This window comes from Carettochelys insculpta, chromosome 1, assembly GCF_033958435.1.
Source record: "Carettochelys insculpta isolate YL-2023 chromosome 1, ASM3395843v1, whole genome shotgun sequence".
Lineage (NCBI taxonomy): Eukaryota > Metazoa > Chordata > Testudines > Carettochelyidae > Carettochelys > Carettochelys insculpta.
The window spans coordinates 36697526-36723815 of record NC_134137.1 but is presented as its reverse complement, the minus strand read 5'-3'; the positions used below and the strand labels follow the sequence as shown (position 1 = coordinate 36723815).

Sequence of the window (26290 nt, the reverse complement as noted above, 5' to 3'; positions counted from 1 at the left end):
TGACAGCATGAAGAGACTAAAGAATCAGTGCTTATGGGCCAGTATAGGACTATGAGAATGACTTTTACCTGGTCCCATCTTATCCTTAGTAAATATTTGGTGAATGTGCAGGACTAGATGAAAATCACAGAGCATCCTGCCTGCCCACAGAAGTAAAAATGCATCCTCAGAAGCAGCCAGACTAAGACCTCATAGGGAATAGATGTGCTAACACTTTCTTATGTCCTTTTTGCAAATAGGTCTCCTGGGGAAGCCACCACCAAAGGAAGGTTTACCAAGCCAAACCAGGAAAAAAAAACAGACCACTCATGGTGACTTCTGCACAATCTGCTCAGATGGTCTGCTAGATGGTTTTGAACCTGTGGTAGGTAAGACGTTTATACAGGTTGAACGTCTCTCACCTGGTACCCACAGGACCTGACCAATGCCGAACAAGACAATTTGTCAGACCATGGGAAGTCAATATTGTCTAGCAACATTACCAACACTTCCACTGCTAACTGGGCTCTTCAAAGACATTTAGGGGTAAATTACAGCTAAATAACAGCACAGAACACTGAGAGCCAGGACTGGTGGCTATGAACAAACTTTATGGGACCACAGGAAACTTGGCCACACCCATGACAGGTGGTCATCCAGCTAACTATAATCATGCCGGATTACAAATGCTGCTGAACAAGAGTTTGCTGGACTAGAGAGGTTCAACCCATAGAGCTATCTAGATGGCAATGCAAAGTTCCCCAAACAGGGTCAACTACTGAGAGTAGAGAAGAGAGAGCTTCTCCCTGATCCTAAGTCTCAGTTCAGTGTTTTAATTACCCGGAAGACCAGCCTGCAGCAATCCATCCCCTTCAGCAATCCATCCACTTTAAAACTGGCCTGGGCTTTACACAGAACATTATGGACTAGCTCCCACATTGCCTTACAGTCAACTACCCACACATCCTGCTTACCCACTGTTCTAATTTTGGCTATCACTCCTTAACAACCTAGATTTCTGAGGTTCTTCTAATATTCTATGTAGATCTGTTGCTGTCTTCTTTCTCCTTATATGAAGTCAAGCATGTATTTTGTAAAACTCTCTCAATACAGCACATGAAGAACACATAGTCACAACAATGAATGCAGGAAGAAGCATCTTCTCTCTCCGCTATATCAAAATAGCTTTTGGTCACATTAACCTGGTTACTTATTAGGGCTGTGTCTCATTTCATTTGTTTAGTATTTAATTGGCTGTGTGTGTCTTCCTGTTTTAAACTTTATTTGCTATACTAATGTACAGAAATTAATTTCCATCACTGTAAAAGCTTCATGTCCTTATGTAATGGACGCCAATAACCAAAATGCTGTAGGGTTAATGGCGTCACAATTAATCTCTACTGTCTAATGTGTGTATTGGAGGCATTTTGTAATATATATTATGGCTTCAACAAAATAAAAGGTTCTGTTTCCTAGTCAGACAGTTTAAAATCCCTGTTGCACATGCTGCATTGTTCTTGAAACAGAAAAGCATGGTAGAACCCTAACCATGGTAGAACTGGGGCTACGCAGAGGAGGCGGTTTGAACCAGGGCCGGGGTGAGCAGGATTTTGGGTTGCACTTATCTTGTATTAATGCAAATTAAGCACAACTCAAAATTACACATTTTGAAGTTTTACTGTCTCGATGCAGCCCCAGAGAAGCAACATAGGCCTTGCATACACTACAGGAGTAACTTGATCTAAGCTATGAAATTTGAGTTACTTTAGCAGAATAACTCAAGTAAATGTATCTTAGATCTACTTAACATGGGATCCACACTATCCTGACTCAATGGGAAATTCTCTCCCTTTAATCCCACTTACCCCTCTCATTCTGAAGTAACAGAATCAATGGGAGATCCATCTGTTGTTGATTTAGTAAGTCTCAAACATCGCTTCTAATTCAAATCTCAGTGCATCGATTGCCACAGGATCGATCCACCAGTAATGCAGACAAGCTCACAGTCTTGGCACAAATTAAAATCACATGCTCCTAACAACACCTATGAAAACAGCAGTAGAATGGACTTTTCTTCCGAGAGATTCCAAATGCTTTGCAAACATTAAGAGTTTTAACATCCCACTGAAGTGAGGACGTTTTATTTTAAAATATCTGTAACATACGTACAAGGCACAGACGTTAAATGACGTGCCCAAATGAATCCGTGGTAGAGCCAAGAATCTAGCAATCCTGACTATTAAAAGTCTGTTTTACCCATTTCTACATCTTATAATCTGCTATATATTTGAAATAGTTTTTGTGTATCTCTCTGTGTGTCCATCTGTCAGAGTCTGCACAAGAGCACCTCTTAAATAGTGAGGGCTACGACAACCAAATTTGGTATGCAAGGTCCTCTTATAACTTTACGCAAGATCAGGGTTTGGCTGCGTGAGGACAACGGGATGTGCATGGAATGTGACTGTTTCTCAACAAACAGAAAGGAATCGGTGTGACAGCGGGGACATTTATGCTCATGAAAGACCACTGGGGGTTGGCGGGCAGAGGCAAGCAGGGGGACAGTTAGAACCCAGAATGACCACAGGGGGGCAGTAACCACCCTACAAGCAGGGAGCAGCCACTGGCAGGAAGCACAGCTCCCACCCCCCTAAAAGCAGCTGCCAGCCAGTCAGCATGAACCTTGCCACCTGGCGAGTGACCACCATCTGGGCCACACAGTGCCCACTGTTACAGGCCAGCCCCATGGAGAAGTCTGTGTCTGCCCCTACCTCACGCCCTGTACTCTCCCACACCTCCCATCTGCTGCCCCAGTCCTGCACCTCCACCCTCTCCCCTGAGCTCTCCACACTCCCAAACCTCTTCTCAGGCTTTTGGACCCCACACCTCCTGTGCTCCACCCCTCCTCACCCTCAACCCTGACTCCTGCACCTTCCACACCCCCAGCTTCATACCTGAGCCTACCACATCCCCAAGCCTCTGCCCTGACTTCTGCACCCCTCACACCTCCAGCTCCCTGCCCTGAAGGACCTGAGCAATGCTAGGTAAGTCTTTGAGTACTTTTCTAAAACAGAAAATATTTGTATCCAGAAACGTGGAAGATCACAAGGTTCTTGTACCATTTGATTCTGGCCAAGGCCAGAAGGAAACATTGTGATCATGTAGTTGTAAGTCTGACATGACAAAGCATATTTTCCAGCTCTTTCATTTTACGCTCCTATTTATCAGTGGATTGGCAATTGCTGGAATACTTTGTCTAGTTCTGGTGTGCACAGTTTAAGGAGGAAGTTGGCGAGGGTTCCATGCAGAACCCTCTTTCCATGAATAAAGAATTAGAAAACATGATTTATAACAACAGACATCAGGATTTCAACGCATGTAGTTTAAGACACAGAAGGTTAGGACATGTTTTGATTTCAATTTATAAGTATCTACAAGGGAAACAAATATTTAATAATGGACTCCTCAGACCTATAGACAAAGGTGTTCCAATGGCTGTAGACTAAAGTTACACAATTGTGCGCCTTTTTAAAGTTAATTACCCATTGAAACAATTTACCAAGGGGAATGGTGGATTTTTATTTTTTTTTTTAATTTTAAAGTTACATTTTTAAATCCAGTTTGTATTCCTTTTTTTTTTTTTGGTTAATTATATATTCTAAGAATATTTTGGGAAAGTTCTAAGACCAGTTTTATACATAAGGTGAGACTAGACGAGTACAATACTCCCTTCTTGTGCGTCTTCCCTATACCTTACCCAGTTCATAACCATCCTGCTTGAATTGTGGACACCATTACTGGACACAGTACTCCAGCAGTGGTCGCATCAGTGTCAGATACAAAAGTAAAATTAACTCTCTCTTTCTGGTATAGAGTTCCCCATTTACACATGCAAGGATCACATTGGCCATTGTGGCTGGAGCTTTGCCCTGGGAGCTCACGTTAAGCCAACTATCCACTAAAACCTCCAAATGTTTTTTGGAGTCTATGCTTCTCATTAGACTCCCCAGTCCTATAAGTAATGCTCTTGTTTTTCATTCCTACACTTTGTATCAGTGACCTGTCCTTGTCATTATTTATTACTCCCCCAATTTGTGTGTCATCTGCAAACGTTATCTGTGATGTTTTGGTTTTCTTCTTTGTCCATCCTGTGTCTCTGGGAGAGAACAAGAAAATACCAGGGGGCTTAAATACCTCAGACGATACAAATACAAAATAAAAATTCCTAACAGAAATTTGTCATGGGACTCTTACACAGGTGTACAGCTCTGTTTCCTGAACTGGCTGGAAAAGGAGTAAATAGTTCACAGCCCATAAATAAATTTAAGAAAGTGAAAGATCATCAGGTAATGGCCTATTTTGACATGAATACAAAGGTTACCAAAATGACCATCTGATGCAAGCAGATCCTCTCCTGCAGGCACAAAAGAACAATCCCTACTACTGGAAGTTTGATGGGCTGCACTTCATCTCCCTAAACTCAACACTCTTTACAGCCTTAGTTTGGAGGCATATAAATAACTATTATTCTTCTCCATCAATAGTCATTTAAGTAGAAGATCAGTAAGTCATAACATTGAAGGCCAATGTGTCAGCAAACTGAAAAAGCAACTAGTGGCTTTGGTACAAAGACAAGAAACACATTTTCAAATAAACCCCTCCTATCTAATAGCAAGTGAACGCCTTTCAAAACATTTTGAAGAGTGGCTGCCATGTAGTGCAAGACAGCATGCACTACAGTAAAGGAGGTAAGAGAAAGTTATGTGAAATCAGGAAACAAACTACATTTAAAAATGAGAAGTAGCACACGGTTTCAAAGTTCCAACCCTCTTACAATTGTTGTGCACTTTTACTGAACTCTGCCTGGCAAGGTTTCATCTCACTCTCAAAGCTGATACTTTTCAAAACTGAGAACAGCAAACAGCGTCATTTATGTGCAGCTTTTCTTTCGTGAGCGCATAAGGCAAGTTACACAGAAACAGCCATAGATTTGATTGTTAGCTTTTCTGTTTTACTGAAATATTTTAATTAATCTCTGTTCTTATTTGCACTAAGTACTGATTATTAAATCAACAGCAGCAAAGAAAACTATTAATGCATCACGTTAGCTATTCAGGAAATTGGAGATGTTCTGGGACTCTCTGAAGCAAGCTGTTAAATGACTTAATAAAATGCTTCATAGCCTGAAAAGCAAAAGTTTCTGGCAAGTGGTTTATGTTGCTACGCCATCTTCATAACAAGTGGAAACATTCTGGCTGGAAGCATAAATGATCAGAAGGCACTATCACACATTTAGGTTTTCATAAATGCAGACTACATAAATACCCCAAGACTCCATGAGGTTAGAATGTGACAATTGCATAATATCAAATTGTGTTATTTAACAGTGTATTCTTTTGTTTATAGTGCAGAACCTTCCTAATTTACACCAAGAAATTCACATAAAAATGATACTGCTCTTCCCACAATTCTCTGCAAATGCTAAACGGCAAATACTGGGCTACCACTGTGTCACTTATTCCTAAGGCTTCATTATTACTGGCAAAATGTGCTACCGATTCACTACAATGCTTATTCATTAATATACTATTATACTAAAATAAATATTACCATTCACCTTTAAAATGGTCCATATACTCCCTATTTTGCAAAATTCAGTAATTTGCAAAGTGTTTTCATGTCATCTGTGCAAATTAGTAAGGGACCTCTGTATCAGAAAAGGTTTCTGAATGGTTTGCAACCTACTTTTTGAAATGTTATTAATTCATTTCTAATACATTATTGTCTGCTATTAAATTATCGTCCAAACTCCTGTCAGATGCCCTATTCACATTCCTCCTTAACAAAACATAATTCCAATTCCCACCACACACTTCCCCTTTGACCTCAAATCCATATGGTAAGTCTTGAGTTCTAGTTGGCTATACCACAACCAATTGTTTGACTGAAATTTAATTAACCACGTCTAATATATTGCAAACATGTTCATCTAACCAGTTATATTCTATCACATTCATTGGTTTACATACAGCAAAATTAATTATGCAGGAGACAGAAACAATCACAGAACAAGAGACAATACTGATGAACAATACAGAAGTGGGGAGCACAGTGAAAAAAAAACAAAGACATGAGGATTTCACAACCCCAACGACTGATGGCTGGGTCCTTGCCAGACAGAGGGCTACCCACCTGTTTTCTTTAAACGTTCTTGGCTCTGCTCTCTATCTGGAGATGTTGGGTTGGGTTCCTTTAGTAACAGCCTAATATTACCCTAGTTTGGTGTGACAGGTGAGGCCTTGACCATAGGTTTCCCCGCTTTTGGCTACTCCTGCTGCTTAGCCAGAAGTCGAGGCTCAAGAACAAGACCTCAGACCAGTGATGGACAATCACCAATCATAAGTGGGCCGCATGAGTGACCCTTCTTTACCTTAATGGGCCACAGCAGCTTGTGACCCACGGGGGTTCCACCTGTGGACCCGCAGCAGTGGGAGGCACCAGAGCCCCACACTTCCCTGCCCCTCACCTTCCCAGCGCTTCTGGAGCGCTGAAATCGCATAATTCACGCTCCATCCCTGGTCTTCTCCTTCCATCCCAGAACTTGAACATCCACAAATAGCTGATTCACAGTGTTCCAGCTCCAGGAAGGAGTGGAGATGGTGCATGAATCAGGTGATCTGCGTGCTCTGAAAGTGCTGGAAGGGAGGGGGAGGGGCACTTATGGACGGGGCGCACAAGAGGCATGTGAGGGAGAGATACAGACAGGGGCTCCAGGGATTGCCAATGGAGCCCCAAGGACTCACATGCAGCCCACCATTGCCTCATACTCTTACACTCAGAGAAGGTCCATGTACAGATGGACTTTGAGTGTATTTAAGACTCCTGTAATTAGCTAAGTGATAAGAATATACCTAAATTCTGAAAAGAATAGGCCTTTACAGACAGGTCAGAATATCTATATTCCAACAACTATCTGCGGCAAAGGGATGCATTCTCTGATTGACATAGGTAATTCACCTCTCTGAGATGCAGTAGCTAGGGTCAACTGAAGAAGTATTCCACTGACTTAGTGCTCTCTACACTAGGGGCAAGCTGGTATCTCTACGTCTTTCAGGGTATGGCTTTTTCACACCTGTGAGAGATGTAGCTACACCAATGCAAATAAAATCCATGTGTGGACCAGGACATAGTTACTGCCACAATCAAGTTTAGGGACTAAGACCTGTCTTCTAGTTTTCTATATCCCAGTGCCACAAAAGACAATTAACTTTTATCAGCTATTTTTTTTTCTGAAAAGTAAAATATAAAATCATACAGTATATAAAATTACATAATATTACTGAAATGCAATTAATAGGAACATTGACATGGAGGGGTTAAATGCCAAACTCTGGCTTTGTGCTGCTCCTTAAGGACTGCCACTCAGAGTCACAATCAGCTTCCTGGACCCCTGGCCTAATTCTTAGATTTAAAAGGATTAGCTTTTTATTGGTAAATGTCAATTTTATCTCACACACTCAAACGGATGAAAAAATATTTCCATCAAAAATAACTGAAGTTTACTAATAAGAAAAGAAAAGGACAATGCTGCTTGAGAACTCCTTTGATTCAAGGCTAATGCGTTTGCATATTTTGACATGTGATACTAACAGCCCCCCAAAAAATTTCCCACAGCTGTGATAATCTAAAAGCTCATACAGAACAAAATTATAAAAATAAATGTGGATATTACATATTTCTACTATAAAAATCATAAAAGAATATTCTACTAAGCCTGCTCCTGTGAAGCAGAAAGTAGTAATTTTGGCCAAGCCAATAACTGAGGTAGATTACTTCCACCAATCCAACAGGTAGGCGAGCCAAAACTCCACATGCGCATCACGTCTGTCCTTCGAGAAAGTCTCCACCTCTCTGCACACAAAAAAGTGTAGAAAACCTGCTGCTGCTTCTCCATCCCCTCCCAGTGCCATCTTTTCACTCTCTTACTGGTTGATGCAAGAGTCAGAGGCCAAAGTTTGACCCAAGGTGAAGTGCATGGGGCCAGCTGCTGTCTAGTGGCTTGAATATTTCATTTTAAGACGAAGAAAGCAGTTTCACCAGACCCTTGTCATCATGCTTTGTATTGGAATTAGATACTACAAAATGACTTCTTTAATTCACTGAAGTAGGAAAAGGTTCTTTTTAAATGATTTGAAAGCCTATTGCATGACACTAGTATATCTGGCTAACTCTCCTGAAAGATTTCATCATGCGTCAACCTTTTTGCTTTTGTGCAAGTGAATAATATGTCTCATGTATCAGATCACATGACCTTACCGGGCCCAATGCTGACTTCCACTGAAAACAAAGGAAAATGTTGTCATCTACCTTAGCAAAAGCAAATTGCACCTTCAGATGCAAAAGGAATAAAGCAAGCAACGCTGGCTGTCGTGATTTTCACAATTTAACTACTGTTAAGGTCGAAGAACAATAACGAGGAAAACTTAAATACAAGGCAAAAATGCTTTTACAGTCTTACAACACTGAATTTTATTTTTGCAAGCATTTGCAACTGCAGTTCCATATCCCAGCAAGTCTCTTATTAACAAATGACCAGCGTCCTTGAACTTAAAGGAAGTTAACTTGAGAAGAACTCTATCTTTTGATAGCATGGGTGCATCTTTCATATTTTTCTTGACGACAAAACCAACTGAAAATCTACAATATATACTGTCCAAATGTATACCACATTCTGAGCACAAAAACAACACTGAGACAACCCTGGCAAAAAGGTTGATAGAAAAAGCAATGATTTCATGTGACACACTTTCAGACAACCTGTCTATTAGCTGGTTGGACAGACTGAAGTGTGGAGTACTGTTAAATAATGAGCTTTCTTCAACATTGAGCCAGTTCATGGGGTAGCAGTGGAATGCCAGAGTAGAGGGGTGACATTTCATGTTGTGTTTATATTAGGGAAGCAGAATGTAACTGTTCACATTATTTGGAAAAGATTGTACTTAAAAAAAAAATTAGCAACACAGACCAAAAAGAAAAGAAAAGAAAAGGAAGAAAAAACCCCACCCAAATAAACAAACTCAAAACAAAACAATCAACCACCACTGCTACCACCACAATCAAGATTCTGAAAGAATACACGCACAAACTGCTAAAGTATATCAATAACTCACACTTGCTTTGTGCTCATGAAAAAAGAAATTGAAAAAATGTATTTGACAAATCCCTAATTAATACTGTTATAATGTAGCAAAATAATTCATAAGTTTTTTGCATACTAATTGGGAATCTAGGTAATGATTTTGAATCCTTGGTACTGATACGTGGACATCTACATCAATGTGCGAAATTTCCATTAGTGAATGCTGTGTGTGCCTTGCATGTAAGTAAATGGAAATTGCCTAGATCAGAGCCAGGCAAAATATGGGCCATGGACTAGATGTGGTCAACAAAGTCACTTGATCTGGCCCACAGGAGCCTCACGTGGCATCCCAGACCATTCAATACCTCTGATACACCCCCTCCAGATCAGAATCCTCTCCTGCACCCATGACACCTTTTGACCCTGCACCCCAATCACCTATTTCCAATTCAAAACAAAGTCAAATTTCAAAACCATTGCACTTCCTAGAAACCAGGAATCCTGCATGCTGGCCAAGTCTGGTGTTGGTTCTGAAACCTAATGATGACACTTCCACTACAAACATTTATCTGTACCTAACTGAAGTAATGCCATCAATAGAGCCATTGCAATGAATACTTCAGCATGTTCAACCAGAACTGTTACACACTGGGATGTCTTCCAGCTGAAAAAAATTCCACAGCCAAGGTAGTGCATCCTACTTTCCTAAATTACAGATGATATTATACACACTTAAAAAAAAGTACAGTTTCTTATGCTGCAGATCATGGGAAATCCCCTTTAGTTTGTGTTCAAAGTGGGCATTACCTGTGGACCTTCTAACTCTACAAAGAAATTTTCAGATAAACAACAGATAATTTTTCCATTTGATTGTGATGAGATCTACAGATTTTCACTGATTGAAAGCAAGACCATCTTACTTGGGCATCTAAAAGTAGGTTGACTCTATCTTCCTTTTCCACTTAAGGTATAAAGAAGATGTCTTCCAGAAAATGATATTAACTCATACTAGATGATACCCATGTAGAAATTGGTGAACTTAGGTAGTGTTTGCCATGTGGTTGCCTACCAGATTTCAATACAGGCAACATGACTTCTCTTCCTTGTCATTGCTGGTGGTCTCCAAACCACTGGACTTTGACACTAATCAATAAAGAACAATATCCCTGACTACGTGAGAAGGAACTAGAAATTAGACATTAGTGAACCCAAATGTTAGTTAAATTTAAAAAAAAATGGAATTTCCCTTAGAACAGCTCTGCAGATTGGTGGTCCGGTTAAACTGCTAGCTACCATCAACAAACTGAAATATGGGAGATGAGGCATTCTCTTACTGCTAGTGAGTGACAGGTCTGGTTCTGTTCCCAAACTGCAAGTGGGCTAATCTACTCCATTGTAACTGATCTGTGAACCTTGAAGAAATATCAATACAGGCTGAATCTCTCTAATCCAACACCCTGGGGACCTGACCAGTGCTGGATGAGAGAATTTGCTTGATCTTGGAAGGTCAATATGGTTTAGCAGCATTACCAACATTTCCACTCCTTGCTGGGCTCTTAGAAGGCATTTAGGGGTAAACTACAGCTAAATAGCAGTACGGAACACTGAGAGTCAGTACTGGTGGCTGTAAATAAACTTCATGGGACCACAGGAAACTTGGCCACACATAAGATATGTGGCCGTCCAGCTAACTAAAATGTCGGATTACAGATGTTCTGGATTAGAGAAATTCAACCTGTATTAATTTCACTGAGAGTTTAAGCAAAAGAATCCAACCCTTGTACTATTTTGCTGTCTCTGACAGCCAAAACCTAGATTCCCACACCCCCAACCAGTTCAAAAATCTGCCAAAGCATGAGGAAAATGAATAGGTTAGGAGCACAGTAAAATAAATATCATATTGAACTAAAGAATATTTCAGTACTGATTTCCTATTCACTTTCAATAAAAACCTCAATTATCTAAATGAAGCAATATTTCAGAAATTGCAGCATACCACAGATACTCAGGCGCCCTTGCTACAGAGTTTAGGTTCAACAAGTTGTTCAGCTTACAGCATGTTCTATATAAAACGTGTAAGGTCTTTAATGAGGCGTTAACTATGAAAAGTGACTTTATTGTGTGTTCTTCCTAAAACACTTTTATAAATCTAAAACTGATGGAAATAAAACTAATTCCTCCAAGAGCAATTGCTTGGTTCTTGTTGCAGTATCACATGTAGCTGTAAGTTTGTATGCCAGTTCCTAGCAATTGAGAGTTGATTTCATGATACACAAACAGAATAAGAAGTGATGAGCACAGAAATCGATAGTAGACTATTTGGAAGCATTCCCAAAATCTGCAATATTTTAGCCAATTTAAGAAACAGACCGTTTTTAAGAAACTATTTTTGTAAAACCCAATCCCAGATGTGTACTCTACAGACTCAGGTTGCTAGCATGGGGCATTTTATGATTTTCCATTTTTAATTCTGAGTAACACAGGCCGTGCATATGGAAAGAACAGTAGCTAACCCACTGACAGAAACAGTAGGCTGTGTCAAATATAGGGCTCTCTTTACTATTCTGGGTTATGCTGCTGTGTCCTGTGGTGCCTGCTGTTACGCACCGATGCATGGACAACTGTTTTTAATAATTAATTGACTTTGTCAGCTGCAGTTCTTGGTGTTGATGAATAACCCAAGGCCATTCCCTTGCAGGGGTGGAGATGCTGGCAAGCCTCTTGTATCAGGGCCGTTACAGTATCATAATAAGAACATTCTCAGGTAGGAATATTTATGTATGTATTTGTTAGCAGCCAAAGATCGGCCCTGATGCACAAGTTTACTGGGGGAATAGATCAGCATTCATGTCGCGCTCCCTGCCCCAGGCCTGAATCAGGGAAGTTAACAATCCAACCAGTGGATTGAATTTGGTGGTGAATCCTGGTCACATGCCCTGTGAGACAAGTTACACATTAAGAAGATGAAGATTATCTACCAGACACTAATGATGTTAGGAAGAAGTTTCCCCCTTTGTGTAGATTATTCCATAATTCACCACCACAGGATATTTGTACCTTTCCTTGACGTATCTCATGCCGCCCAATGCCAAAGACAGGATCTCTAACTAGACAGATGACAGGCCTTGCCTGGCTGAATCAGACTGTCTTCTAATCTGTGATTTCTAACATCAAAGAGGGAAGCAACAGTACCCCCCACCCCGACCAGACATTCATCAGCGTTCCAAGATCTCACAATCTATGGGTAAATGGTAAGGAATTTCACAATTAAGGGAAACCTTCTGCATTGCTGCTGCTAACCTTTCACAAATAACTAGGGGTTTACACAGATGATACAATATAATCTAATCATTGCTTCAATTCTCAAAGGAATTTAGGAATGAGGAGTTGCCTGCAGATGTCAGCCACACAAACCAACCTATCTTTCCTCATGTAAACACAGTTTTAATCCTACAAAAGGGGGGGAAAAGAATTAGAAATGAATTGGAGTGATAAATCACTGTGGCTGTATCTACAGTACCCCTCCCTTTCAGAGCGAGTATTTAAATATCGCGGATCAGAACTGGTTAATGAGGTGCTGATATAAATACTCAGTGCCTCATTAGCAAAATGGTAGCCAGTGGCGCTTCAAAGGTACTGCTTTCGAAACACAAACTGGCCACGTAGACGCAAGCACTGTGAAATAAACTCCAGACTTCGAAATTCTCTTATTCCCAATCTGTTTTTGGAATAATGGAATTTTGAAGTTTGGAGTTTATTCTGAAGTGCCTGCATCTACACAGCCAGTTTACATTTTGAAAGCAGCACTTTTGAAGTATGACAGGCTAAAATTACACTAATGAGGCCCTGAATATTCATATCAGGGCCTCATTAACCAGTTCCAATCCATGTCATTTAAAATACCCCTTCCGAAAGGGAAGGGTAGTATAGACAAGGCTTATTTATTATAATGTGTAGTAATATCCTCACATGAAAATAGAAGATTAAATAATGAATGAGTATCTTACATCCACAATGTATATCATTTACTTAACAGAAACATACAAAAGACATTATCAGTAAAGTTCATAAGAGCGGGAAAAAAATATTCAAAATAAGATCCGCGGAAATAAATCAAGTAGTCACATGAAACTAAATTGCTGAGTCTCTTAACATTGCCTCATGATTCATTAGGAATTGGAGGCCACTATATCACACTTTCCAAGTGGAATACTGCTGACGTCAGTTGAAAATCAGTAGGGATAAATTAGATCTTATATTACTAGGGATGAGCAATTTAGAGAACCTAATGTTCTTGGAAATAATCAAGATTCTTTTCTTCCCTACATGTAGGGATCATTAATTTAACAATAATATGGAAAGTGAAAATTTCATTTTTTTCTTTGTCTGAGTCTGCTAATTAGTTTTCCTGAAAGCAAATGAAAAACTAAAGAAAACCAAAAACAAAAAAAGGATGGCAGTTACTACTATGTTAAATTACTGACAATTAAAATAGTGCAGTTTCAAATGCCATAATCTCTCTCCTCTGTAAGATAGTTTTCTTCAACCACTAACTCCAGTACTTCAAAGTGATAATCTTTGCTAATAATTTTGTTCTTCATACCTTGTTTCATTAGCTTGTTACAAATGGGCTTGTAAATTATTTTTTATCTTTGAATGTAAAATTAGTAAAATGGAAGATGGCCCAGGTGTCTCTCTGTATTAATTGTTTTGAAGATTGAAGTCTTTAATTCATATCTTCAGCTGCAATTATTACTCCAACAGACCAGTTAGTTCTTTACATTCGTACATATAAAACAGTTATTACTCATGAGTTGAAAGCACAATTATCAAAGTGCCTAAGACAAAATGTAAAAGTGTGATATGAATGCATGACGTCCAGTGTGAAAGTTTGATTCTCATGCACTTGCTCGTTAGTACCAGCCATGACACAGTACTAGTATAAAATACAATACTGAATAAAATTAAAACATTGTTAAGTGAAATGTTTGTGTGTAAAGCTAACATCTTGCATTCTATGGTAGTATACACTGATCACTTAGTGTCGCAATACTGGCTGCTTCTACCTTGTATGATTTTTTGGAATGACACTTTTGCAGCCTCCCAAGGTCGAAATAAGCAAAGCTGAAAAATCGCGTTCACACAGCCAAAAAACTGTGAAATGGGGTGTTCTCATTTAAAGTGTCCCAGTTCAAAATAACAGCACTGAATTGTGGTCATGTACCACCATGCCAGGCAGCTCATTCCCTTGCTAGGCATTGTGGGAAGTCCCCAAAAAGCAGATTCCTTGTTTCCCTGTAAGAGCAATCACAGATTTGGGATGATATGCAACAGATTATGTGGACAACAAGAACTCCAGCAGAGCTGCTGCTGCACTTGCTGGCTGAGGAGTCAGAGTTTGAGAAGAAGGAGGCAGAGGTGAGTCGCTGCGCCTCATGTCCAACAGGCTCAGACAGCAACAGACTATTCCTGCTCTGTCAGACTACCTGTTCCATGTGGACCATTGTATCTGGACCAGGGAGACCAACACAGAGTGCAATGGGATGATGACCAGCGGCTAACGAACTTTAGGATGCATAAAGCCACCTTCCTTGAGCCCTGTGCAGAGCTGTCACCTGAACTGCAACACAATGACACCCAAATGAGAGCTGCTCTCTCTGTGGAGAAAAGTGTTGCCATTGCTCTGTGGCAGCCGGTGGCCCCTGATTGCTACCACTCAGTTGCCAATCATTTGTCTATTGTTTGGACAATACTTCAGCAAGCGTGCAGGGCCATCAATCATATTTTCTGCACAGGATTGTGACCCTGGGGGTTGAGATTGTGGCTGCTTTTGCAGAAATGGGGTTCCCTAACTGTGGAAGGACAATCGATGGGACTCAAATTTCAATCCTCGTCCCCACTCCTAAACCTGGGTTCAAAGTACTGGCGGGAATACTTCTCAATGGTGTTCCACGAGCTTGTGGATCACCAAAGCTGTTTCACAGACATAAGTGGATGGTGGTCTAGAAAGGTGCATGACACATGCATTTTCAGAAACAGCAGTCTGTTGTGAAAGCTGCAGGAAGATGCTTTTTTTCTTTCAGATTGCAAAACAACAGTGGGCGGTGTGGAAATGCCCACAGTGCTCCTGGCGGACCCTGCCAACCTCAGCTCATGAAGCCTTACATCAAGGCAGCTACACAGCAGCGAGGAGTATTTCAACAACAGGGTCAGCAGATGCTGCAAGGTTGTTGAATGAACATTTTTTAGATTAAAGGGGAGGTAGCAGTGCACATATGGGAGGCTTGGCCTGCTTCAGGACCATATCCTCATGCTTTTGGCCACGTGCTGTTGCCTTCACAATTTATGTGAAAGTATGGGGGAAGCCTTTGTGCATGGGTGGAGTTCAGAGGCAGAGCATGTGGACAATACATTTGAGCAGCCAGACGTTCGTACTGTCAGGACAGTCATAGGGTGGCCATGAATGACAGGGAGGCTATGAGGAACCACCTGGACAACACTGTATACTGACATTGGTGTGCATGGGGAGTTGGGTCCCAGTCTCAACCCTGACACCTTCTCTCCCTCTGCATCCCTGTTACATGCCTTCCGCAAAGCGCATTCCCATGAAGAAAAAATAAAGGCACTGAACACTGCTTCATTTTGTCTTTAATCCATCTGAGCAAAGGAACACCTAGAAGGATGGGATATGGGTTGTGGGGGTGGGACTGGAAGGAGACGGATGAGGGAAAGGCTCACAGCTGTGTGAGACTGGGGGCAGGGATGAGAGATGCCAGCGCAGGCTATGCATAGGAGGGGGTCATGGTAGCGCAATGAGGCTAGCTTTGAACATGGGGGAGCCTTTGCCAGTGAAGCTCATTGGTCTGGGCTATGGAGTGCATTCTATCTATTTGCTCCGCCATTGCCCGGACTATTCTCTCAGTGGCTTGGCCTCCGATCTGCTTTTCTGCTTCTCTGGCCCACATCTGTGCTTCCCTTCTGACTGACCGCTGATCTGTCTTCTGATTTCTGTAGTCTTTATCACATTCCCACAGCACTTCCATTGTGTGGTCCAACATCTCCGTGATTTCTCCGAGGAGGTCTTCCCCGGACCTCTTGTTTTTTCTAGGAAGATTTGTGAGGTGGATCATGGGGTGTTTGACATCCCTGAGGGAGTTGTACATGTGGGGTGGGGTGGGAGGGGGGCAGCAAACATACAGCAGATGTATAAAAAAAAAACCACCGGCCTGCTGTTAGGAGAAAACATCCTAAATTGAAACTTCTATCAGGCCTCCATTCCAGTCTGTTCAGGGAAGGTTTATTTCACCTCTGCGCCTGAAAGTGGAAACCATGTTGAGAACTGAGAATTATAGCATCGCCCCGTGTGCTGCCAGGCTCTGCACTGCCATGGTACCACCACAGCAGCACAGCAGTGGACTGGCAGGGGAGCTTATCACAAGGATGGACTGACCCTAGCACATCCGTGGAATCTTAGGGAGAAAACTGAAAAACACCTCAGCAGATCCTTTGGGAGTGTCTCAGCACAGGACCAGCTGGCAATCTCTGAGGGCATAAACGCCCTTCTGGGATACTGCGCAGGTCCACTCCCGTGTTTTTAGACAGCTACCAGAAGCTGCTCTCTACAGCCCCCTCTCCCCTCAGTACTGCTTGCACACAACGGACATACCAGGAGCATGTTCCTCTTGTCTCTTCTGTGGGACTTCCTGCAGTTCCATTTGTGGCTGCATCTCAAACTCTAGTTTGTTTTCCTCCTGGCTGCTTGTCAGGGGGAGGGGAACCTGGAGTCAACTCTTGGCTGCAGGGATCCTCATCCACCTCCTGTTGCCCCTCCTGTTCCAGACTGTGCCATGAGCCGCACTAAGATGTATCCTCAGGGCTATTTGGTTCTGCAGTGGGCTGTGCACCCAGTACTGAGTCCAGCTGTTCATAATAATGGCATTAAGGGGGGGGGGGTGGACAGCTACAGAGCAATTGCTTTCCTCGCCCTGCGGAAAGCCAGGCAATGCGTCTTGATTGCTTCTCTGCGTTGCTCAGTGCCATGCCAGTGACCCCTTTCTCGCAGAGAACATGAAATGGGTTTGTTGGTGTCCCGGTTCCTCCATTTCCCACGCAGCTGGGAAACCAGAGATTCCTCACTCCACAAGCTAAGGAGGTCAAGCAGCTCAGCGTGACTCCAGGAAGGAGACGTTTTGGAGAAATATCTATTCTTATTAGAAGACTGCTGGGAAGAAGTTATGAGGACAGGGAAAACCAGCAATTCAAGCCCACGTGGTCACTGCAAGCACAAGAGAGGACAGGAAATGGCTTTTAAAGTTCGCAGGACTTCGGGGGGGCAGGGCAGGTTTGGCTCCCTTGGGGGAACAAACAGCAGAGCTTGTAGCTCTGGTGATAGTGACTATCCGGGCATGCTGGGAACCATCCCTGGAGGTCAATAAAGCCAATATTAATCTTGCTTTGTTCACACTAATTCATTTTCTACCTTAAACAGAGGTTGTGTGTGTGTGTGCGCGTGTGTGTGCGTGTGCATGTGCGTGTGTGTGCATGTGCGTGCGTGCGTGCGTGTATGTAAACAAAAGTCATTAGCAGAGTTGGAGTTATTCTTTTGAGGGAAAGCTCCTATTATTTTTACTTTCTGTTCATGATAGTGCGAAGATGTTTCATTTTTTTTCCAAAAAAAAGTAGACAAACCCATTGTCTTTTAAGCCTTTCATGCTTAATAGAATTAAAATGACATGAGAAGCTTCTCTAAAACAAGTCCTAACACTAGACTGCTGTACTCCTCAACAAAGTTCTGTAAAATAGCTATGTCAGATAAGATTTTTATTCATGTTATGCAGATCACCTCCTTTCCAGCCTCCCACTGACCAACCATAGTTATGCAGAAGCACACAAAAAGGGGGACTCTTGAACAATCTCCTGCCCAGCTCGAAGTCTGTAAGGCAGTTGGCTCAGCCACTTCTACAATTTCTTCATTTCTAATCTGCAGATTACGTGGCCTGTCGTGTTCTGCGAACTTTCCAACACGGGCCAAAAAAACACATCCTCTACATCAAACACCTTAGCTGTGTCTACACGTGCACGCTACTTCGAAGTAGCGGCACTAACTTTGAAATAGCGCCCGTCGCGGCTACACGCGTCGGGCGCTATTTCGAAGTTAACTTCGACGTTAGGCGGCGAGACGTCGAAGTCACTAACCTCATGAGGGGATCGGAATAGCGCCCTACTTTGACGTTCAACGTCGAAGTAGGGACCGTGTAGACGATCCACGTCCCGCAACGTCGAAATTGCCGGGTCCTCCATGGCGGCCATCAGCTGGGGGGGTTGAGAGATGCTCTCTCTCCAGCCCCTGCGGGGCTCTATGGTCACCGTGGGTAGCAGCCCTTAGCCCAGGGCTTCTGGCTGCTGCTGCGGCAGCTGGGGATCCATGCTGCAGGCACAGGGTCTGCAACCAGTTGTAGGCTCTGTGTATCTTGTGTTGTATAATGCAACTGTGTCTGGGAGGGGCCCTTTAAGGGAGCGGCTTGCTGTTGAGTCCGCCCTGTGACCCTGTCTGCAGCTGTGCCTGGCACCCTTATTTCGATGTGTGCTACTTTGGCGTGTAGACGTTCCCTCGCAGCGCCTATTTCGATGTGTTGCCGCGCAACGTCGAAGTTGAACATCGACGTTGCCAGCCCTGGAGGACGTGTAGACGTTATTCATCGAAATAGCCTACTTTGATGTTGCTACATCGAAATAAGCTATTTCGATGTAGGCTTCACGTGTAGACGTAGCCCTTGTTCGCTCAGAAGCTGCCAAACAGTTTCACAATTAAGGTTGCAAGCATGTGAGGAATGACACCTCTGACAAAGTGGTTGCTCAGAATATAACACAACTAGAGCAACAGCCTGACCAGGACCTCTAGCTGCTGCCACGACGACACTTATGACAGCAGGGGTTCAGGTAACACTCAGAAAACTAGCGGAACATTTTAAAGACAAAGATGGCACACTAGGACAGACTAAAAAGAGGCTTTAGGGGTTGCAGCTCAGGGCTCCAGGATAAGGGGGGACCCCGTAAAAAGATAAAGCGCTGATCTTTTTGTGGGGTCCCTGGGTTGCAGCCACTAAAGCCCCTGCATTTCAGCCCTGCCTGAAAGGGGCATGTGTGTCATGTGGCTACACACACTGCCATTCCCCTTCCACTGGCCTGGAGCTGCAAGCACTAGAAAGCTCTGTCTTCATGTTCTCCTCACCTGCAGGCCCTGTCCCACAGCTCCGCGTGGCCATGAATTGTAGCCAATGGGAGCTGTGGGAGGCAGTGCCTGCAGGAGAGAGCAGGGCACTACAGACCCACCTGCCTCTTTCCCTCCCCAGGGCCTGAGCCACCAAAGGAAAGCTCCCCAGGTAAGCACCTCCTACCCCAATCTTGAGTTCTCTCCCATCCAGGCCCCACATCCCCACACCCTGTTACCCTGACTCCCCTCTGAACCCTAACTTCTGCCCAGACCCTGCAACCTCATCCCCTGCACAAGCCCCATCCTGCACTCCAAACACCTCATACCTAGCCCTAGTTTGGAGCCCACACCCCCAGGTCAGTGCTCTCACCCCCTCCCGCCTGACTCAACCCACAGCCCCCTCCCACACTCTGAACTCCTAATTTTTTACCCTAGAACCAACATGGTCCCACAAAATCTAATAGCCCTGGGCTCCCAGAAGAGTCAGTCCAGACCTGACGACATACACTTTTCTCTTGTATTTCTAATTCCCTTTAGCAATGATGTTTTACTTTAAAACTCAAGGAATTTACTCATTATAATACCTCATGCTACAAATTAATAGGCTTCAGTATTCTCCAATACTGACAAGCCCACATAGCATTAACTAAGCCATTTACAAGGAATGGTGGGTGAGAGAGAAAGTGTGTGAGTGTATTTTTAAATCTGTTTAGGATTCTAGATGCACCGGAACTGACAGCCCAAAATCAGCACAGCACTTAAGCATTAATGTACATTGTATCAGGGCTGCTGTGCATTACTACAACATGGCTATAAGAAGTTCCTTCGTACTCGAAGCATAACACCTCATGGAAAGCATTTCCATCAAAAAGATTACCATCACCACACTGCTGCCAATTCTGGTACCTCTGCTGGCATTCTAAACAGAGAGTACAGGGTCAGGAAGAATGAACTACCTTTTATCTCTAAAGTTTGTCCCTCCCCAGAGAAAAAGCTGTCACACTGTCAATGGCAGTGAGGGTGTGTATGCAGAACTGCTGCTTATGCAAGATATATTACAGTAATACTTCTAGCTCCTCTGAACTCCATGTCCCTTAATGAAAATATTAAAATTTGGTGTTCGTGTCTATTGTATAGGGATAGATTAAGAATTTCAACCCCCAACATGTTAAATTGTCAGTCAGTCACAGGGGCATAAACTGTTTCAAAATAAGTAACCTCTGGTATTACTCACTAGGCCTTCTACATACTGTGGGGAGAGTGGGACTCGCTGTATAAAAACAAACAGTTAAATAACACTCTTTACACCAAGAAAAGTCAATGTGATTCCTTTACATTGATAACTCTGTGGTATTTTCTGCAGCTGAAATCTATTGCTGGGAGCAACAGTGATTAGTCACTTTAAAAAGCCACCATTCAATACAAAAATTAGAATTTTAACATAAACAAGATGTCCTGTGGCACCTTATAGGCTAACAGATATTCTGGAGCATAAGCTTTTGTGGACAAAGACCTGCTTCGTCAGATGTATATTACTCAAACTACTGGCTTTAATGATGATACACAGTTTATTTAATTCCCTTCCTAAGTTTATGATCTTTATTAAATTAAGAAGCATATGTAGATTTCTACATTGGGAGAAGTTTGAGAAAAAGCTTATGTTGACCTAGTTTTTGAATTTACAGAAGGCCTTCTGGTGTCATTCTAAAAGATTCCACTGACAAATCAGGACCATGTATTCTAACTCTCTCGCTGTTCCACTAACCTTTCTCTTGTTTAGCCGGCAAACAAGAATAAAAAATGCAATTCTATTTTTATGTTGTGTCCTTCCTATACAATATCATATGAAACACTTTATGGAGACAGCCAATCAAACTAGAGAGACTGGGGAGGTTTTAAGGCAAACAGAAGTGATTCATTTGGAAAGGGGGATAAAATTCCTTGAAGGCAGCTTTATATGCTATGAAAGATTAACCAGCTTTAGAAATAAAGCCTTCTTTTCTCTTTATTGTTCTTCCTCCAACAGGCTCACCTTACAATAATCTTCATCTCAACTTGAAAAGTTATTCATCCACAACCCAGTTCAAAGAAGTAATTCAACATGTGGTGAACAGGTAAACTGATAAACTGAACATTTATCTCTCTGTTCTTCCTCCCAGTTCGCTACATGATAGAGAAAAAATACTTTGCACTCTAATTGTGTATTAAATTTAACATTGCAGATAATTCTAATATTTTAAAATGGCAAATTCTGACTTACAAAAGATGAATATTCAGAGCCAATTTTGAAAACATTAACTCATGAGAATGACAAAATCCACTGCTCTTCCTGGATTAACACAACCGCAACCATCACTCCAAGAAGAAATATACACTTCATTAAAAGAAAACAATTTAACTATGTTTTTACCACTTCAAATATTAAAAGTTTACATTAGGAGAACAATGGAATCTTAAATGATTTTTGAGTTAGTGTTTCTGTCCCCTGCTTTTATAAACAGCTAAAAGAAATGTGCATCAATGTTCAAAGAATTTTGAAAAAAAAATCCCTCAATGGAAGTAGAACCTCAGAATTACAAACTGACCAGTCAACCACACAACTTCATTTGGAACTGGAAACAAACAAACAAACAAAGGGAGGAGCTAATATGTACAGTATTGTGTTAAATGTTAACTACTACAATATAAAGTGAAAGCAAACATTTTTCTTCCTCATGGTAAGGTTTCAAAGCTGTATTAAGTCAAAGTTCAGTTGCGAACTTTCAAAAAAACCATAATATTTCATTAAAAGTTAAAAACATTTTAGAATCATAAACAGCCTCCTACCTGAGGTGTTCGTAACTCAGAGTCTATTGTAAGTCAAGATAACTTCAAAAAGAAGGACAAAAATTTGACCACACAAACCCATTAGTATTGTTAAATTCTCCTGCATAACTCTGAAAACCTACACGTGGTGAGAAAACTATTACCAAACCAAATTAAATTAATATTTTAAATGAAGTGTTTCATTAATGTGACTGAAACAACATCTTGTAATCAATTTATTTTACCAGCACAGAGGAGTTCTGAATGTTCTTGGGATGCATACACAAAGTTTTACCCTTCCAAAAACACTAAAAAGAAAATAGAACAAAGTATACTATATCCAACTTACAAGTCGCCTTCTCTCCTCTTCTACAGCAATCAGTAGCCGGGCAAACTCTTTCAGTGACTGAGCTGTGAAAAAGAAAGATCAACTTTAATATTAATCCCAGGCAATTCCACTATTTGAACGAAGTAACAGCACCCTTTCACAAATAGACCAACACAGTGGGGGTAACAGGGATAACATAAAGGGCAACAGCAAGTAAAAGGGCCATGGGTCACCTTACACCAAAAGCTAGAACTCCAGTCTTTCTATGTCCTGAAAGGGATTACCTCTAGTAAGGGCTAATTTTGAATCAAACATGTACAAAAGAACCTTTAAAAACCTCAAAAACAGTCCTAAAATCAGGGCAGACTATTTATTTACAACATAGCAGGAGAAAGAAGTTTACACTTGGATATTAATATATGTATCTTTATACATGAAATAAGACACTTTAGCAAAGAAAAATCCTTTTGTTCCTTGTGTAAATGTGCAGAGAAAAGTTACTGCACAGGAGCATGGAAAACATTCAATTAAAACAGGAGTGGGCAATAATTTTTAATGGGGGGGTGGAGCACTGTAAGAATTTGGTAAGTGGTTAAGGACCACACTCTTCCATGATATTCATGGAGGAGGTGCAGGGTCTGGGGTGGAGGTTGGGTCCACAAGGAGCTCAGGGTATGGGACTGGGGGTATATGAAGGAATGTGGGCTCAGGGAGAGAGTTTGAGTGAAGGATGGGGTAGTGACCTGGAGTATGGGATTGATGTGCAGGGCCCAGGAGGAGGTATGGATAAGAATGCAGGACAGGGTTCTGATGTGGAGAAGTGCAGGAGGAGCTGCAGGGTCTGCAAAGAGTTGTGACCAGTGCCAGGAGCATGGGGGGAAGCAGGGGGTTGGACTTGTGATTGAGGCCAAAAGATTGGGGTTCACATGAGAGCAGGAGCAGGGAGGAAGAGCTACGGTGGCGGGACAGAGGTGCGGGGGGGCAAAGGGCTGGGGTGTCAGAGGCAGGCTCTGGCTCTGAGGTGATTACCTAGGCAGCTTGCAGTCAGCAGTCCCCTCAGGCAGACTCTCTGCCTTGCATGCCTCCCCGGGACCACTCAGAGTGGCCGATTGTGGGAACCATGTGCTGCTCTGAGCGCCACTGTGAGACTAGGGGAGGGGACACTTCACACTGCATGTCCTGCAAACAGGCACCTCCCATTGGTTAGTTTCTGGCCAATGGGAGGTGCAATACTGTGCTGGGGGCGGAGCAGCATACGAAGCCTCTCCCCACAGCAAGTTCCTTTGAGTGGCCTGTAGGGGTAGGGAACTGGGAACCCTGAAGGCCGTATTTTGCCAGGGCTGAGTTAAAATGACTAGTCAGAATGCAAACAGCCCATAATTGGATCCATCACTTTATGCTTACAGACTATTATCCTCCTAAGGTTTATGCCATGGTGTATGTCCTATCTGAGGATTCATTTTGCCACAAAAGGGGGAAGAAAGGATGGAAAATGTATTTTGCAAGTAAAATCAAGAGGGCTAAATACAGTCAGAGAAAGGCAGAACTATATCCTCATCTTCCTCCACCCCACATTAGTGTCAACAGAAAAAGGGTATTTAATTCACTAAAAAAGTACAATTACACCTTCTTCTAACCAAAGGTCTCACACTCTTTGCTACCAACCTGGCACTAGTGGGAGTTGTGCATGAGCAATGAAGACTGGATCTGAACCAAATGAGGACATGGTTTTAACTACCACACATTAATTCAGTATCGTTACTGAGGAGAAAAAAAAAAAAAGACATTTGTTGACTTCGCTATTCAATGTAGACTGTAGAGTTGGGTAATTCCTGGTAATCTCTTTTGTGAATAACAAAAGTGGCATGAAAGTTAAGCACAATGATCTAAGTATAAAGTCTGCTCAGAATTAACAGAAACCTAAAGGTCATTTTGGAGGCAAATGGAAATATGAGAAGCATTAAACTATAAGCAGGACAATAAGAGAAACATTCCAATACTAAGGGCAATAATCTGTCTGGGAAAGTATCCAACTATTGATAACTATAGATATAGATTTGGCAGGACACCAGCATAATCAGAGAAAATACATTTACATCCACCACTTGTGACACTACTGAACTAGAAAACAGATTGTATGAGCATGTTGCAGCTGGAATCTGTGAGAACAAGCTGCATACTATGGTAAGTGATTTCTATTTTCTGTTTTAATTAATTGAATCTTTGTCTTTAACTTCTTCCAGATGAATTAGTGACTTCCCAAATATTTGTTTACACAATAATTGGCACACTTTCAAGAAGAGATCTTCAGAAAATTATGTTTGACCAGCCTCAGGGTTTAGAACAAAGGGTTTTGCAAGCAAGTGGTGAGAAAACCTGGAGAAGAAAATCCCTTTCCTTTGCGTATATTACTTTCTGAGGACATAAAGGGTCATTAAGGGTTCACAACCACAGTTACATGGACATCACTACGCTATCAGGACAGGTATATAATAATTGTTGTGGGGCAACTTATCTTCTTTTGAAGCATCCACTATTGGATACAGCAAAGACATAATGATCAACTTAAAGAACCAATGGTTTGTCCTAGGATGACATGTCCCAAATTCTTGTATTCTCAGAATCTGAAAATAGAGACGAAATTAACCTAATCCATCTCTTCCTTACAGTACTTATTCTAGAGCCTTGTGCAAGCGTAATGAAGGGAAGTATTTGAATCTTATAATAAATTCAGTAACCACAAAGAATAACAATTCCCACGCTCTGTTTGCAGAAGTGCCAACAGAAAACCTTTTTACTTACAAACTGAGCACAGGATTCAGTGAAGCACAGAAACATGGAAACCAACAATGCATTTTTAAAGAGGCAAAGCACAACTGACGTTTAAGCCTATAAACAAGATATCCTTTGATCTGGGGGACTTCAAAGCTGCAAACTCTGCAGATCAGCTTAAGACTGAAACAGAAATGATGCAAAATAGTCCAAGTTTGACATTTGGAAAACCAGCCGGGGGAAGGGTTTAGAAACAGTATTTGGTTAAATCACCTAGTTCTTAGAAAATAAAAAAAGATGCTTGCTGAAAGATTCTACAGGTTTAATTGATACATTTGAATAATCAACAGCCCCATAACTGAAGTCCTTGAATGGAAACTGTGTGGAAAGTGACTTAAGAATGCTCTCCTTTCCTCTCATCCCATTCCTAGCCAAATATTATGAAATAACTATTCACCTTTCAGCCCTAGTATGCCACTTTACTGGTATACCTGGGAAGCAAATATTTGCAAACTCCTTCCATGCTGCTAAAATGATTGTTGACACAGATCTTTTTCCTGCCTCAATCTCATCCTCAATGTCCATTCCTCCTGCTGCTCACTACCTACTGCTTTGGCCAGCAATGCCGATGGCTGCTGTGGGCCCCTTGGAAAGGTGGAGGCCCCAGCTCTGCAACCCAGAAGGATCAGACCAAGAGCAGAATGGGTGGGGCCAAGAGCAGTCAGCCTTCATTGCCGCCTGGACTGTGGCACTGGGCCACGCCCTTGCCCCTCCTACCCGCCTGCCACACACACAGAGTGGTGCTGCCATGGCATTTCAAAAGGGGTCTGGAGCTCCAGCCACCGCCACAGTATGGTGGTAGCTGGAGCTCTGGGCCCCTTTGAAATGCTGGGCCTGGGGGCAATTGCCCTTCCCCTCTCCCACTGATGGGCCTGGCGTTGGCTGACCTCATTAGTGTTTCTCCATTCCTGCTTCACCAGCTGACTCTCCTGTTACTGTCCCAGAAGTTCAGCTCCTGCACTGACCAGCCCAACTACCAGCTACTTTCCAGTTCTCT

General features: G+C 42.2%; 1 protein-coding gene across 2 annotated transcripts in view; it reads right to left on the bottom strand.

The window, feature by feature from the left end:
• Positions 1 to 26290, bottom strand: part of ARHGAP42 (Rho GTPase activating protein 42) — a 296232-nt gene that overhangs the window by 176180 nt on the left and 93762 nt on the right. For both annotated transcript variants that reach the window (XM_074984495.1, XM_074984504.1), the window contains exon 3: positions 22483 to 22544. In XM_074984495.1, the coding sequence (XP_074840596.1) occupies positions 22483 to 22544 (62 nt within the window). The remainder of the gene's footprint in view (positions 1 to 22482; positions 22545 to 26290) is intronic.